The 17194-nt window shown below is 46.3% G+C and overlaps 1 protein-coding gene across 1 annotated transcript in view; it reads left to right on the plus strand.

Moving 5' to 3' along the window:
• SCML4 (Scm polycomb group protein like 4) overlaps positions 1-17194 on the plus strand; it is a gene marked incomplete at both ends in the record, with an annotated part of 48454 nt that overhangs the window by 14353 nt on the left and 16907 nt on the right. The window contains one exon of the mRNA XM_082481482.1: positions 878-1072. Within this exon, the coding sequence (XP_082337608.1) occupies positions 878-1072 (195 nt within the window). The remainder of the gene's footprint in view (positions 1-877; positions 1073-17194) is intronic.

Consider the following 17194-nt stretch of genomic DNA (forward strand, 5'->3'; position numbering starts at 1 on the left):
AGCCTATCCCATCATTTCTCCTCCCATCAGGTCATGTTGAGCCTCCTCAAAAAATTATGGATTGCCAGGTACTTTTTAGTATTTTTTCCCACCCATTTTTATTATTGCAGAGCTCAAAATCAGCCAATCCTTTCTGTGTAATTTCCCAGTCCTCCATTGATAATGTCTTCTAGCTTACAGTATCAACAACATCTTTTTGTGCCAGCACGGACCACTGCTGGTTCCTCTCCAGTGCTTGGGGTGTCCTGCCAGCAGAGCCTGTTGTTGTCTCCTCACCCACCTTTTGAATGCAATTGTTTCCAGTTTAATGAAAGATTTCTCATACTTTACTGAATTCTGGATAGACCACAACTGCCTTCCTTCCCTTGCCTATAAATGCAATTAAATCAGAAAATAAAGATCCACGGTGAAGCTGGTAGCCCTCTCTTCAGTACATCCCTGGTACCTTTTGTTCTTTCGCAGCCATGTCTTTAATTCTTGTCTTCCCATTGTCTTTTAAAACCTTGGGTATTGCTGAAGTCAGCCTAATAGCCCATCATTGGCAGATCATTTACTTTCCCTTTCCTTAGACCAGGGTATCATAATTGCCTCCTTCCAATCATACAATACAGTTTTCAGTTGGATGCATATATTAGAAATCCTTGCACTGCTGGCCATGCCAGTCAGCATCTTTCAGTGCTCCAGGGGGAAGGTGATCTGGGTCACACAAACTCAGCTCCTTAAGCTCCTCCAGTTTGTTTTGTACTTCAGGTGGGGTAATTATGCAAAATATTTTAAGACACACAAACAAATACTCATGTGAAATCTTTTCCCCTGCTCTCATTCTTCCTCCTGCCGTGCATCCCCAGGTATTGAATTGCTCCTGCTTGCTTTCCAGTTTCAGCTTCTTTTGAGGGGAAGCAGCATCTCCTGAGCCTGCTGGTAGTGAACAGCATTGGGTACGTCCTGCGCTTCCTGAAGAAGCTCTGTCGCAGCCTACTGTGTGACAATCTCTTCAGCAACCAGCCTTTCCAGCAGTACAACGCTGTGTCGGAAAGTCCAGAGGTGTATGAAAACAGACAGATGGAGGCAGGTAGGCTGCTTGATCAACTTGAGCTCCAGATTTATTAGGGCTGAAGAAATAACTGTCTTTTTTTGGTCCTGTACTGTATATGCTAGAGGACTGCAGGTCCTGATGGGACCTTTCCAAAAGGAGGGAGAGGGCTGACTTGCAATATTTTTGCCAGTGACTTCAGAGGAGACTTTCAGGTGAAAACCACTGTACTGAGGAGCCCCAGCAGCGATAGGCATAATTTTTTATTATTTCATGTGTCTTTGTTTCTTTTCCTAAGGAAACAAGGCTTGTGCAATCCTGTTGTCCTTGTTTATGTCAATTCTCTCCCATAACTTTTGGCCTCCTCAACCATACCTGGCCCTGGGGAAGACGCCTCAAAGGGATTAAGTTCCTCCAAGTTTCAGGCAGTCAGGAAAGTAGTGGGGAAATTGCTCCCTTCATCCACTCATCCACCATATTAGGCACTGAAAGATCGCCACCAACTAGCAAACCTCCTCTGCTTGTGGATCTGCCACAGAGCAGTCTTGGGGACCAACCACTCCAACCAGGTCTTGCCTGTCCCTGCTGCCCACGACCCTCTGCTTGTGCACTCCCTTGGCTTGTTGGCTGCAGCGAGAAGTGGGAGGCCAGGTGACAACGTGGACTCCAGCCCATGCTTTGGGGTCATCTTGGTGTGAATAGGAAATCACTGCCATCACTGGTACACTCTGAGCCAGCACTGCCCCAGTGTTTCATTACTTGTGTACTTCTCTGCTTGTGTGTCACTTGTTTAAGGATCACCTGCAAAGCAGCATGGTGTGCCTTCACCCAAGGGGACCTCTTACCAGGTGAGGGGAGAAAGCCGCTTGCAGCAGTGCAGTTTTGGGTCACTGCTGTTAGTGTAAACCCAAGGGAACATTATTAGCTGTAGTGCACTCAGCTTGGATCCTGATCTGTCATCTCCACCTGTGAGTGTAAATGTAAATGAGAACTGGGACTGCTAAGGGGTTTGCTTTCCTACTTGCAGGAGCATTTCTGCTAGCTTAAAATGCCTGTGGGCACCAGCAAGATCCCTGCCTTAGTGCTTGACCATGTGGGGCAAAGCCTGGAGGGGCTGTGGCACAGGGCAGATGCACCCGAGGACAGTGGTGGTCCAGAGAGGCATTGGACTCCCAGGTGGGCAGCATGCCTGGGCTTCCTTCTTGCCCACACCCCAGTGTACTGGGATGGGGTGCTGGCCCTGCACAGCCCCTGTGAAGCTGAGACATGCCTGCATCCCCCATCTATGATCAGTGGCCGGAAAGCTGCCCTGGGGCACTGCTACAGACATTGTAAAAGTTAGTTTAGAAAAAAAGAAAGATGCAAAGTTATGGCCTTGAACCTCTGCTTCACCTGCAGGCTTCCTCCTGACTTAAATTATTTTTCCTTCTCTTTTATTAACAACACTGTGGGTGTTTGGGGAGCACACTGTCTCTCATGCATTCAGTTTAATGGTAGCTACATGCTGGCAGTTTGCTTGCCAGGAAGACCCTAAGAAGTGTGTGCTTTGAACACCAAAGCTGGGAGTGGAGAAATCACCTTTTTGGGCAAAGAAATGCATCTGCCACTCTTACACATAGGGGAGGAAAGGCAAGAACCCAGACTGAAAAGCCGTATCTTTTTTCCTCTGGACTAGGACATTTGAAGCAACCTGAATGTTTCTGAGAAGTCAAGGGATTTCTGTAGCACTGAGAGAGTGCCCCACAGGAGGCCTGGCATTTGCTTTTGCATTTGCATTTTAATTTGCATTTCCTTTTGCACAGCAAGGTTGTATGTGATGGAAGGTAACTCCACAACTGGAGTTTTTACAGTGGCTATTACACTCTGAGGCTCTCCCTCCCTACATAATTTTAATGCAGATGTCCCTGACACCATTCCCACTGACTCTGCCCAGCCACTGAGGAAGTGGCAAAGTATTATTTTTGCCCAAGACCAGGCAGAACCCATGAATGTAGGGAATGTTTCTCTTCCCTGGCTCTCCCACTGCTGGGGGGCAATTAATAGTCCCCCTGGAGGCAGCACAGGCCGGGTAGCCTGAGGTAGTCAGGGCTAGTGCTGGCCTGGACTCTCCTCCCTTCTAACCGGGAGTGGGATGGGGGAAGAGGCAGTGGTTCTTGAGGCTTTTATATCTCCATCACCAGAACTGTGGTAGAGTGGAGAATGTGAGCTGTGAAATAGCTGTGGGCAGTGGTTATACATGGGGTTAAAATTACCCCACCAGGCACCAGTGGAATAACTGCAGTACTGGGGCTTGAGCCACTGAGTCTATGTTTAATGCTGCATTGCCTAAATCTCTTTCCACCTCCCTGGGAGCCAGTGTTTCTCTGCAGCAAGCTCAACACAGGGGGGACCTCTGGTACACAGAACAGAGATGGGGTTTTCCTGTAGAGGAAATAATAAGGAGGACAGTAGGAGCTCTTCTCGCAGACAGGTCTGCAAGGGTGCCTGTTGGGATAGAGCTCGCATGGAAAGAGCAGGACCATAATAAAGCACTGCAGGAAGCCATGTAAAGCGGCACATTTTTCATTGTTTCTGTTCTCCAGCTTGTAATCGAGATGTTCTTTCTTTTAAAATCATGTGCTTTTCAGCCCCTGTGTACCAATGAATTTAATACATGTATTGACTTTGGTGCAGTTACTCTTGATTTACACTGGCAGAAATGAGAAGAGAAGCCGGCATCGTGTCCAGTCATATTAATCCACTTACACTATACAGGAGTCACCTTTTAACCTTTCTTCAAAGCACATGCCCCTAAGCCATTATTCACCTGTGCTCACAGCAAACTGCCAGATGCTAATGGCTGTGTACAGGCCAGGTGGGATTTGTTGATATATGCATATATCACTTACAGCGATGTTTTACATGTCTAAAAAGTACGTGTTCACCAGGCTGTACCCAGCACTGGCCTCTGCAATGAGCCTTGTTGGCTGTGCATTACCGTCCCTGCACCTGAGCCCCCGCACTCTGTCTGTCCTGCCAAAGCCTCTTGCACTAGCATCCGGCGGCCCCACACATGGGGCAAGGGTCCCTCTCCAGCCCTCTCCCAACATCAGTGTCTTCACCACCTTGGCACATCTGGGGACATACGCCATGGCTTTTTCTCAGCTGTGAGGGGACTTTCTGGCTCATGAGAGTAACTTGTGGGGAGCAGCTGTGGGATGACTCCCAGGACTTCATCTGGGAAGTGCCTGGCTTCAGGTCGGCATTATAGCAAATCCTGAGATGTTACCTGTTCCCACAGCACCTGGGTTCAAAGCATTTCTGGAGCTGCACCCAAAAATTTTCCATGAGAGTGGTAGTGCAGTCTGAACTAAAATGATAGGAAGATCTGGGTGAACTCTGCAGAAAATGCTGTGAAGTGTGCCAGGGGCTACACGGATGGGAAGCCAACAGGCATCCCGTGAAGTGCCTCCATCCACACTCTCTGCGTTCAACTTTCATTAGTCCTCCCATGCAGAGCTAATGGAGGCTTGGATGTAAGCATGGGAAAGGGACATTTCTGGAACACCTACATACTGTTGACGTGCACCTATGCAATGTTAGACTGTTATTTTTCAGAGGAAAGCATGTTTGCTATAGAACTTTTGCCAAGATGATGGTGGGCACAGAAATTGATGTAGATTCTTTTATGTGGGAAGCATCAGACTTGATAAGCATCTTCTTTCCCCTTTCAGTCAATCCTTTCCTTGCTCTTTCTGTCCTGAACCTTGCATTTTGGTTATTTTATTCTGTTGGACGATTGCTGTGCCCCATGCAGGGTACGACTGCAGCAAATCTTTCTTTATGTGAGGATTCCTGTGGCCACCCTGTATCCTTGTCCTCATCAGGGGGGATGACAGCAAGGTCTGTGAATAAGGTCCCCCGCTTTGCTTCTTTCCCCATAGCCAAGTCAAATTTGTCTGCGTAGATACCATATGGTGTCCCCTACCACTGTCCACAGAACAGCACCTCTTCTCGTGGCAGTGGCTGGAGGTAGGGCCCCATATGGAGGCAGAAGCACAGCAGGAGGTAGAGGTACCCTATGCTACATCAGTGTCTCTATTATATACGAAGGTGAGCTCTTCCTATCTACAAGCGCTTGAAAAGCTGGTATGAGAAGTGCTATAGCAATGTGCTATAAGAGTGTGACCAGTAGGCAAGACACTAGGCTGGGAGCTGGATTTTGTCACAGACTTTCCCACTGATTGTGTGGGCAAGTCACCCTTCCCTGCTGTGCCTTTATTTGAGCATCTGTCCAAGGAGGGCAATAATTTTTGGCACCATGTGCAAAGCCCTTTGAAAACAGCTAGGAAAAAAAGAATAACATGATAGAAAACCACATATTATTACAATCAATATTTTCTGTTCCAAGCACCAAAGAAACAGCAGTTCAGAAATTTCAAGCCCTGAAAGGGCAAGAAAAATGTTGTCTTTCCCCTTTCTAGTACCATGGCTTGTTTAATCTTGTCTTGTTGCATGCTATGAGGAACAGTGCTCCTGGCTTCTCAGCTCACTCAGAATAAATGGCTTTTACGGCTATCAATAGCTCCGGCTCTCTTCAGCATTTAATTACCTGCAAAGGCCATTTATTGCCTCATATATTCTTCTACTATGAACATTATCCGTTAAACAATAAATAAAATATTAAGGTCACTCTTAAAGAGGGAGCAGAGGAACCGAACAAGCCATCCAGCCACAGCAAAGTCTAATATAAAAAGTTTGTCTGGTTTGGGGGGCTTTTGAATTGATGGCAGAGCCTGCAGTAGAGGAGAGAAAGAGTGGAATGGCTGCAGGCGTTTCTTCCTTCCATGTGTGTATGAGTCTGTGCATCCCTCAGCAGGCTGGGTGCCTCCTCCCTCTCCAGACCGGACCCAGCCGACCCCAGGGCAGGGCATCCCACAGAGGACCCCCCCACACTGAGGTCCTGCCTGCAGCTGGAGCACCATCCCAGGGACTGCCTTCCTGAAACGAGGTGTCCAGGGTGGCAACTTTGTGGCAGAGCAGAAAGGGAGGCAACTGCAGCTCGAGCTGCATGCTGTCATTCAGAAACCTGGGGAGGGACAGGAACAGTTTAGGATGATACAAGAGGTAGGAAGTAAAAGCAGGAGGGTGAAAGAAAAGAGACAGTCAGGCAAGGCTCCTGTGGCGCGGTTTCACGAGAGTGGTAGTAGAGGCTTTAGTATTCAGGCCCTTTAAACCTAGACCAGAAGAAAGTAATGAAATGTACACTAAGGGACAAATCCTGGCAGGAAATAAAATAAGATATGGATGGCAGAGATGAAGTTCACCTGTGATATAATTTGCCTTCACTCTACAGAACTGGGAGAATTGGATAAATTGACTCTTCTGACCTTTATGCTGTTATTACTGTTTGCTAACCCCCAAACGCAGAAAGAGTCCCCTTCTGTTCCTTTAAGTTTATGAAATTGTATCACCTTGTGGATGTTAAGCAATGAAGCTATAAGCAGACACCCCTCCAACAGTCAGCCCAAGGGAAATCCTCCTTCCCACCTTCTGCCAGGCTGTTTTGTCTGTTTTACTTCCACCGTCTTAAGGGGTGCAAGAAAATCCATCCCTTTTGAAAAGCTACCCTCCTGGGGGTTAGGCACTCTGCTCCCAGCAGTGGATGAGGAGAAGCCCAAATGCCCTTCTGTCCTTCAGCCAAAGATGTGCTCAGAGCCATGGCACAGGTACTGGCAGTCCTGGAGATTGCCTGGGCTGCAGCTAGCCACAGAGGTTAGAAGAGAGAGCTAATCTATAAAACTGAGTTTAAAGAAGGGAAAAAAAAGATGCTTTATTTTTCCATGTCAAAGGGTATGCATAAGGAAAGTGGATGAAATGATGGGCGTAAATGCATGAAGCATGATGGATGAGATTATATCTACTGCAGAAAAAACCACCCCTGGGTATAACCATTTAATTCAAGCTTTACATGTGCAGTCATGTGAAGGAAGCATGGACATTCTTTTAGAGCCTCGGTCAGGTAAATCATGTGCTTGGAACTCTGTTTTAGCTTCAGTTTTAGCTTTAACTTTGTTTTAGCTGGTTAAGACTTTTCCATAGAGCTATACGATTCCCTTAGGACATGTCTGAAGCTAGGAGTCCGGGCTTTGATTTTAAATGACTTAAATTAAAGTTGAAACAGGAATTTCCATGCCTAAACTTTTTAAATATTGATACAAACACATGTGATCCAATATAGCCATATTTCAAGTAGTCAGATCAGCAAGCCACAGGCCAGAACTGATGAAAAACCTACTCCCCATCCAAGTGCCATGTGCATGAGCCAGCATGACCCACCAGATTTTTCATAGATGTGAGGGGGGAAAAAGATGATCCTCAGGATACTTACCTTGTGCTAGTTCGAGCCACATTAGATAACATCACTTGGGAGCCGCATGTGGTGTGTCAGTGTAGGCTCTGATAGCCCACGAAAGCTGTGGGCAATTAGATGTGTAGTTTCTTGCTGCTGGGTTGCTGTCACAGCCAGGGTAATAATAGAAAGACTGGCTATGGCATTGGAGGGGGCTATGAGAGTTAGCAAAGCCATCACTTAGTAAGTAAAAGACAAAACAAGAAATGTTTTGGAAGAGAAATTTGCTCACATTTTGTGAATCTGGACAAGAGCGCCCTTGCTTGTGGGACTGCCTGGTACGTGGTGCTCGTGGCAGGGCCTGGGCTTGCACCTCCATGGGAGGAAGCAGAGCCAGCTGAAAGGGGGGAAAAGGGAGTCTTGTCTTTAAGCTATTTTTATTTGACAGGTTTCAAAGCAGATTCAGAATTTTTTTCAGGGGACGTTACTGATTTTTGCTTCGATGTTCTTCAGTTTTTCAGCTCAGTTTTTCTCCTCTCCCATGTTGCTCTCTTTTTTAGCCTTTTAGATTAAAAGATTAAAAGGGTCTTCCTCCTTTATCTGTCTTTACCTTTTGTTTCTCTCTATCCTTTTCTAGTTCACTACAAAATAAATGAAAACCCACACACAATGGCATTTCCAGTTCCATGGAAATAAAACATCCATTTTTTTTCTGGAAAAGCCTTGGCCCCTGCTTAATTAACAGTGCTTCACAGCTCCTCAGGATTTTTTTGTTTGAGGTAATTATACAGAGGACATCAAAGGGATGCACCCTCGAGCGCTGAGGGAGCTGGGGGAAGTCATTGCTGGGCCGCTCTCCATCATCTTTGAAAGGTCCTGGAGGACAGGTGAGGTGCCTGAGGACTGGAGGACAGCTAATGTCACTCCAGTCTTCAAAAAGGGCAAGAAGGATGACCCGGGAAACTACAGGCCAGTCAGCCTCACCTCCATCCCTGGAAAGATGATGGAACAGCTTGTGCTGGGTATCATCTCAAAGCACCTGGATGAAAAGAAGGTTATCAGAAGTAGTCAACATGGATTCACTAAGGGGAAGTCGTGTCTGACTAATCTGATAGCATTCTATGATGAAGTGACTAGATGGGTGGATGAGGGGAGGGCAGTGGATGTTGTCTACCTTGACTTTGGCAAGGCTTTCGACACTGTCTCCCACATCATCCTCACATGCAAGCTTAGGAAGTGCGGGCTAGATGAATGGACAGTGGGGTGGATTGAGAACTGGCTGACAGATAGAGCTCAGAGGGTTGTGGTTAGTGGTGCAGAGTCTAGTTGGAGGTCAGTAACAAGTGGTGTCCCTCAAGGGTCAGTACTGGGTCCAGTCCTGTTCAATATATTCATCGATGATCTGGATGAAGGGATAGAGTGTACCACCAGCAAGTTTGCTGATGACACTAAACTGGGAGGAGTGGCTGACATGCCAGAAGGCTGTGCTGCTTTACAGCGTGACCTGGACAGGCTGGAGAGTTGGGCATAGAGGAACCTAATGAAATTCAACAAGGGTAAATGTAGGGTACTGCATCTGGGGAGGAATAACCCCACGCACCAGTACAGGTTGGGGGCTGACCTCCTGGAGAGCAGCTCTGTAGAAAGAGACCTGGGAGTCATGGTGGACAACAGGATGACCATGAGCCAGCAATGTGCCCTGGCGGCCAAGAGGGCCAATGGCATCCTGGGGTGCATCAAAAAGAGTGTGGCCAGCAGGTCGAGGGAGGTCATCCTCCCCCTCTACTCTGCCCTGGTGAGGCCTCATCTGGAGTACTGTGTCCAGTTCTGGGCTCCCCAGTTCAAGAAAGACAGGGATCTGCTGGAGAGGGTCCAGCAAAGGGCTACGAAGATGATTAGGGGATTAGAACATCTTTCGTACGAGGAAAGGCTGAGGAACTTGGGTCTCTTTAGTCTAGAGAAAAGAAGAATGAGGGAGGATCTTATTAATGCTTTCAAATACTTAAAGGGAGGATGCCAGAGGGATGGGAGGAGTCTTTTTTCAGTGGTGCCCAGTGATAGGACGAGGGGTAATGGGCACAAGCTTGAACATAGGAAGTTCCATCTTAACATGAGGAGGAACTTCTTCACTTTTAGGGTAGTGGAGCACTGGCACAGGCTGCCCAGAGAGGTTTTGGAGTCTCCCACTCTGGAGACATTCAAAACGCTGTCCTGTGCAACCTGTTGTAGGTGACCCTGCTCTGGCAGGAGGGTTGGACTAGATGATCTCCCGAGGTCCCTTCCAACCCTGACTGTTCTGTGATTCTGTGATTCTGTGAAAGTGCCTTTTGGAAAGTAGTAGCACACTGCCTAAAGAACATTCATCTGCTGGCAAAATGAGTGCAGAGCAGGAGATTAATGCAATTAAGAGAGTAATGGAAGCAAACTGTTAGCAATGGTGTGCCGTTTGGTGTTTGTGCTGGGATGGTGCTGGGTCATGGGCAGCGATGAGAAAGGTAAGGGTGCAAGGCCAGGAGTTGCACCACCAGCAGTCAGACAAGAGAAATATGTCCCCACCTCTCATTGAAAATAAACTGCAAATGGAGGTTTGGGGAATCAGGGACTTTGTGGTGGGCTTCTTCATGGAAGAGGTAAGGTCACAGAAGTGATTTAAACAAAAAAAGCAGCAGTGGCTTGCTAGACTTCAGCAGAGAAGCCAAAGTTAAGGAAAATGAAGTGAGGCTGGGAGTGAGTCCTGGGATGGGATTCTGGGACAAGCCCAGCTTCCCGGCAGCACAGCAGAGTGTAGCACACCGATGTGAAGGGAAACTGACTCTGTGGGATCACAGGGAGAGGAGGGGATAAAGACCCAAAAAAGGGGAATTGGTGAGTTCCTAGCTGCTGGGAATGTGATCGGCCAGAAACGTCAGAAGCAGGAACAAAGAAGGCAGGAAAAGAAAGAATTTGTGAAGGGGAACTAAGGCTCTAGGGCCCAGCAGTATTTATATGGCAGAAGAAACCTCAGAAGAAATATAAGAAAGTCCAGCTGAGCTGCAGCACTGGTCAGGGAGATATGAAGCAAAGACTTTATAAAAGATCTTATACTTATGTATGAACGCATGCACAGGCTCATGCTTTATAAGCGCTCTAACTAATTTCTGGAGGAGATTATTAGTTATTAATGAGCAAATGCAGATTATTTTGCAGCTACTGCACTTTGTTCTGTACATCTCAGTTCTTCTGTCTCAAATTATTTGTTTTTTCACACAAAAAATTGCTGTTAAATATTTTAAGCCAGTACTAAGCAATATAATTCAGGGACATCCATCATGGTGGTAGCAGAACCGAAATGCACTAAGTACTTCAGCTGCGGAGAATCCCACTATATAACACCTTGAAATTTTTGAATAACACAGTCATTTTCTTCTAGTCTATTCTATATACAGCTTTTTGTGACTTTTATCAATGCTGATTGATAAGCATTCAGAGTACATTATAAACTACCTGGATAGAAAAGACCCTCTAGGTACTGCTAGAGGCTGGAGAGAGAAAAGATCGATCGCAGCCTCTCCCATCTCACTCTGCCAGAGCAGAACTATTGCTGTGCTAAGACACAAAACTATACAACCCCGATAAATCTCCTTTTCATGATGTACACTTTGGTGTAACATAAAGGCAAGGGAGAAGGGAAGAGAATGGAGGAGCAGGTCTGAAATCAGGAGGAAGAGACCAAAGCAAGACTTTTCCTAAAGGACAGATCCCTATGTCATTGAAACCCCTTTGCTTTCTCTTGTGGGTATGCAGTGCCTAAACAATTTGCATATGCTGTAAGCTAGGATTAAACCTCTCCATTGCAACACAAGATATTTACTCAATCATCCCCAAGCACTTAAAAAAAAATCCTCAATGGGTTATTTATACACATGAGCACCTTTTATTATTAAATCTAATAAATTTGTCAGCAGCTAGCTTGTGAATTTATTCTACCTTTTTACTCAGTTTGGACAATAAAACCATGTTGATCTGTTCCCAGCTGGTTTCATTCCCTGGTTCTACTGCATTAAACACAATGTGGCTGTTGTCTGGGCTGCAAACACTCAAGGGAAATCGTTTAAATAATGAAAAAAAATCGCCTATGCTGAAGTCCTTGTAATCAGGATAACACTGGATTTTGGAAAATTCTTTAAAAAATTTAGAGTCTTAATGTTAACTGACTGGCAGCTTCTCCCTGGGGGATTCAGCATTTCAGTTACCACAAAATATTTTTTAGCAGCTAGGACACAGCGAGATGATACATGGTGCAGTAAAGCCTCAGACTAAACCCTGGAGAATTCACTGCAGGTTTTATCTCCACAGTGTGACCGTGATTTCAGTGTTCATAATATCTACATTCACAAGTGGATGAGGCTTATTTACATTTTCCTGTTCTGACTGACTAGTACCCTCCCTTTTTCTCCCCCCGTGGATGCAATTGTGTGTTCCTACAACCTATGCAAAAGTTAACACGTAGACAGAAAAATGCAGGCATGAATGCCCTGAACTGCTGTCGGCGGATGCCCTGGGCTGCCTGCTCGCTCGCTGCCTCTCTGCAGCAGCCTCAGGGATGCTGTGGCTCCTCAGGGACATGTCTCCATGCCACTCTGCCTTGGCAAGCAGCGAGCAGCTCTGCTCTACTGCCACAAACCAACTGCCTCTCCCTTTAACGCTCTCCTTGTCCAGCCAAATCATGGCAGTCACGGGCTGGTGTGGAAAAGGTCCGGTCCTTGCCCAGCCGTGGGGGCTGCAGATGCATGCACCAGAGAGCGGTGTTGATACCGTGTAGAAACGCCTGCTAAGGGGTGACATCATATTTTCATTGTGCTGTATGTCTGGACGGGCGATGGAGCTAAAAGGAATGGGCTGGTGCTGTAATCCCAGAGTAAATCACAGCAGGCATAGCTGGAAAGTCTTAGTCCATCATAGGAAGCTCTTATCTTTAGCTAGATGCGTGCAGGCTCAAGCTACAAGGAAGATAAGGTCCACCGTCCATTTCTTACTGGACAGAAAAGTGGGAGGCTGTTTGGTAGATACAGAAAAAGTTATTTTTTAATCTTTTAAGAGATTATGTTAAAATAGAAGATACCAGTTCAGAACCAAGGCGTATCTTTAACACTCTTAAACACTGTTTAGATCTCTCTGCTCTCTCCCTTTCTGGCTTACACTAGATCGAATTGATGGTTAAACTCACCTAAGTATTTCCTTGTGCATTTCTGCATTTGCTTTTTGTGTTTCCCCACTTTTATTTTTCCTTCCATGAAGGCTGAGATGCAGGGTTTCTAACCTCCACAGCTGCCTAAAACTGCTCCCCCCCCACTGCCTCCCAGATAGGGCAAACGCCATCCTTGTGTGGGGAGCTGGAGCCAAGCTCAGGCACTATAAAGTACAGGCGAAGATAAAACTGGAGTCTCTCGATCAGATTTTGACACTGTGGCTGGCTCCTCTCAAAATGACTGGGAGATGAGAAAAGGTTGGCCCTGGCTAGGGGAGAGGAGAGGTCTGAGGAAGCTATGATATCATGCCGCTTAAAATATGGAGTTCACATCTGGTCAACCCATTATAGAAAATATATGGTAGCACTTAAAAAGGTACAGGAAAGGGTCAGAGGGCAAAGCCCATTACTAAACGATATGAGGAACAGAAGACAACACAAAAAAGGAAGAGCAGGGGTGGAGAAAAGAAAGAAAGAAATCTATATTGACTGTGAGGAAAAGAAGTCAATGGGGAATTTGATTAGAGCAAATACAAATGATCGCGCATTGCAGGTGGTGGAGTGAAAGATTATGAAATGGCATAAAAGTATTGGCCTAGAAGGAAGGGCAGTTGTCCCAGGAAGCTACTGGTGTGTAAAAGAGGACCTCCTTGGTTTGGGGATCAGTGTCTGGCATGCTCAGAGGTGAGGGTGTGGGTTTCCATTGGTGCCCCATGCAACGTTCACCTGGATGCAGCCACTCCATGGCTGTGCAGGACATGGCCTGGGAATGGGGACCCTGGTCCCAGTTCACTGCCCTGACCTCAGGCTCTGCTGTCCAAGTGGCAATCTGGGGACAAACCCAGAGAAAGGCATGGGGGTGTCAGGAAAGGGAAAGCTGGAAGAACAAAAGCGTGAGATAGATGGAAGGGGAACAACCTGGGGAAGAAACAGCTATGCATGTCAGTGGTGCAGGAGGAGGGAAAATAGAAAAGGGAGATAGGAAAATAGCTGGCAAAATGGGAAAGAGGTGATGCTGCTGGTGTGGGAATTCAGTGTTAGAGAAAGGTCGAGATGGTGGGAATATGATGGAAGAAGCAGTAGGAAGAGATGGTGGGGAAGAACAGAGGGTGAAGGGTGTAAGGGAAAGGAGCCCAAGACAGGTAAAGGCAGAGAAGGATGTAAAGCGAGAAGTGATGTGGGAGCAGCAGCAGATGAGGAAGGTGGCACAAAACGTGTTTGGCCTGGGAGGAGAGGAGAGAAGGCAGACTAGAGCGTGTCTCTGGAGTGCAGAAAAAGCTTTTACCTGTAGGAGAGATTTTAGCATAATAAATTTGTTTGAGTTTTTTTTTTAATGATAAGGAAGAATAAGTGAGAGATTAGATCTGCTCAGGAAAATGTCAGCTAAGGATCATCTTTCCTGGGTGTACACTCTTCATTTTCTGCTTGAAATTGGTTTTCATTTTATTTTTTATTTCCTATTGCACAATGGGAGGTGTAATTTTTTTTTGTCTTTCTGGAGCATCTCTATTCCTAGATGCTACCAAAGGTGCACTGTATGTGTTCTGCATTCACACATGCAGTATACATCCATGTGGCACGCTGTAGTGGCATACAGGTACCACTGAGGCAAAGGACTTCACATGTTACAGAAGTGAGAGACAAAACAAGTATTTTTCTTAACCCTAATGGAGAACTGGGGTCCAGAGATGATGGACAACCCGACCAAGGTCACTCCAGAGGTCTGCAGTAGAGTGGGGATGTGAGCTGCAGGTTCTTGTGCTGCTTTAAGTCTCAGCTGACCCATCTTCAGGAATTTGGCTAGGAACCATAGAGGCTGCTACTTCAAAGAAACTCAGCTAAAGAATGTGCGTTTTTAAATTGGGAAAACAGTTGGTTTTTTTTCTCTCCTCCTTTGCTGCATTTTAAGATGTGCTGGATGTAACAGCCTCGGGCTTTTCAATGCATTTGCCTGTGGACCATTCACGGAAAGGAAAACTATGCCAAAATGGCCTGAGCATCTCAGGGTGGTGAACAGTTGTAACAGAGACTACTGTGCACAAAGCAAACGTTTGAAGCAGCTTTCTCATAAATCCTGCTTTAAAACATTGTGTACTAATTTCTCACTAGTGTGTGCCCTTCTGCTGACTACCTAGAAAATAAAATACAGAAGTGTGACAGAATACAGAAGGGCTAAGCTACAGATTTATGAAACTGTTGCATTTTAAACCTCAATAGAGAGTTACATTTTCTTCTATTGTCTTAGAAAACATGGTTTTCCCTAATTGGCCAAAGTGGGATTAGTGTGAAAGCCATACACTTTACAAGGCCTTCTGGGAGCTTACAAAATGCAGATATTTTCATACACATCATCAGGGAGCCCCAACTCATGCAGCTTCTCTGTGGTACAAACTAACAAGGAGCTGGAGAAATATGAACACAAAGAGACTCCACAGTCATCTTTAGTTTTTGGACAGTGGAGTCTGTCCCTCCTGCTGCCTCCTGTGCCACCATAACAGGCCCTAGACCCCTCATGTGAGCCCTTGCCATGGTCCTCCCCCACCCTCTGTGGCTGCTTCTTGGAGTGGAGAAGATATCAGTCATAGTATTAGAGGACAATTCAGGTGGGAAGGGACCCCAGGAGTTTTATGGTCCAACCCCTTGCCCAAAGCAGACTGAGCTATGGGATCAGACCAGGTTGCTCAGGGCTTTGTCCTATTGGGTCTGGAAAACCTCCAGTGCCAGAGCCTCCACAGTCTCTCTGGGCAACCTCTGCCACTGCCTCACTGTCCTCACAGGGAAAAGGTTTCTCCTTACATCCAATCTGAAGTTTTCATTTCAATTTTTGCCTGTTGTCTCTTGTTTCCCTGCCATGAACCACTGTGAATAGCCTGGCTCCATCTTCTTGGTGAACTCTCCATGGGTCCTGTGGGGCTGCTGTTAGGTTTCTACCTCCAAGCTGTGTCTCCCCCAGGCTGAACAAGCCCCATTCCCCCAGCCTCTCCTCGCAGGGCAAGTGCTCCATGCCCCAGGCATCTTCATGGCCCTCCGCTGAACTCACCCATATGTCCATGTCTATCTGGTATCACAGAGACCAGACCTGGTCTCTGCAGTACCCCACTTTTTACTGGCCTCCAGACAACCCATTAACCACCACCCACTAAGCCTGATCACCTAACCAGTCTCTCACTCATCCCAGCTGTAACGTTCTAACTTGGATGGAAGAATATTGTAGGACACAGTGTTGAAAGCCTTGGTAAAGTCAAGGTAAATGGCATCCGCTGCTCTCCCTTTGCCCACAAATCCAGCTGCTTTATGATAAAAGGCAATCAGGTTCATCAGCCGTGACTGACACTTGGTGAACCCATAGGGACTGTGCCTGGTCACCTTTAGCTCCTCTGCTGCTGGGAGGAAAATGCAGATGTCTTCTCCTGCTCTGAAGCGTCCCTAGGGGCTCTGTCTCCCCTCAGGGGCGTAATGGATTTCTCTGTGCCCTGGAAGCCCCCCTGGGCCTGCCTGCCTCTTCCCTCCCACATGACTTTTGCAGGGCATGGAGACATGGTTACTCAAGGTGCACCAACTAGTGCAGTTTTACAAAGCAGCCCACACTCAGTAGGGAGCACAGACGCTGACAAGCACCTTTTAAAAGTGTATGATTTAAAACCTGTAACCACACTTACTTGTATGCAGTCTCCTTTTTTCCAATGTAACTGTGACCTCCATTTCATCATGAGCTTCTTTTGGTCAGGAGGAGGTTGTTGATGAGTTGCTCTTGTAATCTACTGACTGCTCATGTCAACTTGAAGATCAGGAGTTCTGTAAAGGCTTGCTTAGAAACCTGGCTGCTTCCGATGATCCCTGCTCCTCCCTGCCCAATGAAGACAGGAATATGACTTTTCACATTCCCAGAGCACCTTCCACTGGGGCATGTTTCAAACAGTAATGAATGAAGACTCCTGCTTGGTCTGTGGCAATAGACATCATTACTCCCATTTTGGACCCAAAGCAGAGACCTGTGGAATAAATTGATCTAGATCAAGAGAAGAGTCTTACGCAGGGTCAGGAACAGAACTGACAGCGTCTGGCTCCTCGTCACAGTCTTGTAGACAACTCATGGGTGTCCCTCCATGAGGAGATTTCACTCGCACATGTCTTATTTCATACAGACTACTGAGAGAATCTAACATCAATCAAAAAATCCCTGGTGTCTGCTCACAAATTTTGGAGTCATTTATATCCATAGTAATAAAAGCTGTATGCCATTTATTTAGCAGGGCTCTTTTAATGTGCTGTTTGTTGTTTTGATAGTCTGTGTCTTCTTCATATTGTAATCATATTAAAAGAGCATTCTTTTCCTGGAATAAAGAGGTAATGATTCACAAGAGGCATAATTATTCCATGCAGTGCAGGCAGGATGCTCAGAAAGAGCTGTCTTCTTTATGCGTAAGAGGCTTTTATTGCAAGTGTTCTACACAGTAATTAAATTCCTTTGAATGAGGAGGCTTGATTGGATTTTCATTGGTTTATTGGGAGGAGTCTGAAAAGCAAGGTATTTAGCTCAATTGCTATACAATTTTGGCATCTGTTGGAGGTTAGGGAGAAAGGTTCAGAGTGTCTGATTCCC

Source organism: Vanellus vanellus (assembly GCF_965231255.1).
Source record: "Vanellus vanellus genome assembly, chromosome: 3".
In the NCBI taxonomy this organism is placed as follows: Eukaryota; Metazoa; Chordata; class Aves; order Charadriiformes; family Charadriidae; genus Vanellus; species Vanellus vanellus.